Source organism: Condylura cristata, unplaced genomic scaffold (assembly GCF_000260355.1).
Source record: "Condylura cristata isolate star-nosed mole 26May11 unplaced genomic scaffold, ConCri1.0 scaffold00038, whole genome shotgun sequence".
Classification (NCBI taxonomy): domain Eukaryota; kingdom Metazoa; phylum Chordata; class Mammalia; order Eulipotyphla; family Talpidae; genus Condylura; species Condylura cristata.
This window is the reverse complement of record NW_004567139.1, coordinates 8,601,569-8,602,662: the sequence shown is the minus strand read 5'-3', so window position 1 is coordinate 8,602,662 and position 1,094 is coordinate 8,601,569. Positions and strand designations below refer to the sequence as shown.

The window sequence follows — 1,094 nt, the reverse complement described above, 5'->3', positions numbered from 1 at the left end:
GCGGCCGTCCTCCGCGAGAAGGACCAGGTCCACGAGAAGGAGCGGGCCCTCCGGGACCTGCGCGGCAAGCTGAGCCGGGAGGAGGTCAGCCAGGAGACCCAGACGCGGGAGACCAACCTCTCCACCAAGATCTGCATCCTGGAGCCCGAGACCGGCAGGGACTTGTCCCCGTACGAGGCCTACCAGAGGGGCATCGTCGACCGCGGCCAGTACCTGCAGCTGCAGGAGCTGGAGTGCGACTGGGAGGAGGTGAGCACCTCGGGCCCCTGCGGGGAGGAGTCGGTGCTGCTGGACCGCAAGAGCGGGAGGCAGTACTCCATCGAGGCCGCCCTGCGCGGCCGGCGCGTCTCCAAGGAGGAGTACCGTCTCTACCGGGAGGGCCGGCTGCCCGTGTCCGAGTTCGCCCTGCTCGTGGCCGGGGAGACCGGGCCCTGCGCCGCGCCCTCCATCGGCTCCATCATCTCCAAGTCCCCGCGCGCCTCCCCGGGCCCCCGGAGCGCCTGCTGCTTCTCGCCCGGCTTCTGCGCGGGGCTGGGCGACGACAGCTTCCCCATCGCCGGCGTGTACGACACCACCACCGACAACAAGTGCAGCATCAAGACGGCCGTGGCTAAGAACATGCTGGACCCCGTCACCGGGCAGAAGCTGCTGGAGGCACAGGCGGCCACGGGCGGCATCGTGGACCTGCTGACGCGGGAGCGCTGCTCCGTGCACAAGGCGCTGGAGCGGGGCCTGATCGACGGCGCCTGCACGCAGAGGCTGCTCAACGCCCAGAAGGCCTTCACCGGCGTGGAGGACCCGCTCAGCAGGAAGCGGCTGTCGGTGGGCGAGGCGGTGCAGAAGGGCTGGATGCCCCGGGACAGCGTGCTCCCGCACCTGCTGGCGCAGCACCTGACCGGGGGCCTCGTCGACCCCACGAGGACCGGCCGCATCCCCGTGCCGCAGGCCGTGCAGTCCGGGATGATCAGCGAGGAGCTGGCCCAGCTCCTGCAGGACGAGTCCAGCTACGAGAAGGATCTGACAGACCCCATCTCCAAGGAGCGGCTGAGCTACAGGCAGGCCATGGGGCGCTGCCGGAAGGACCCCCTGAGCGG

At 70.7% G+C, this 1,094-nt stretch overlaps 1 protein-coding gene across 1 annotated transcript in view; it reads left to right on the top strand.

Moving 5' to 3' along the window:
* Positions 1-1,094, top strand: part of EVPL (envoplakin) — a 16,599-nt gene that overhangs the window by 15,145 nt on the left and 360 nt on the right. The window contains exon 19 of the mRNA XM_004693392.1: positions 1-1,090. Coding sequence (XP_004693449.1) covers positions 1-1,090 — 1,090 coding nt within the window. The remainder of the gene's footprint in view (positions 1,091-1,094) is intronic.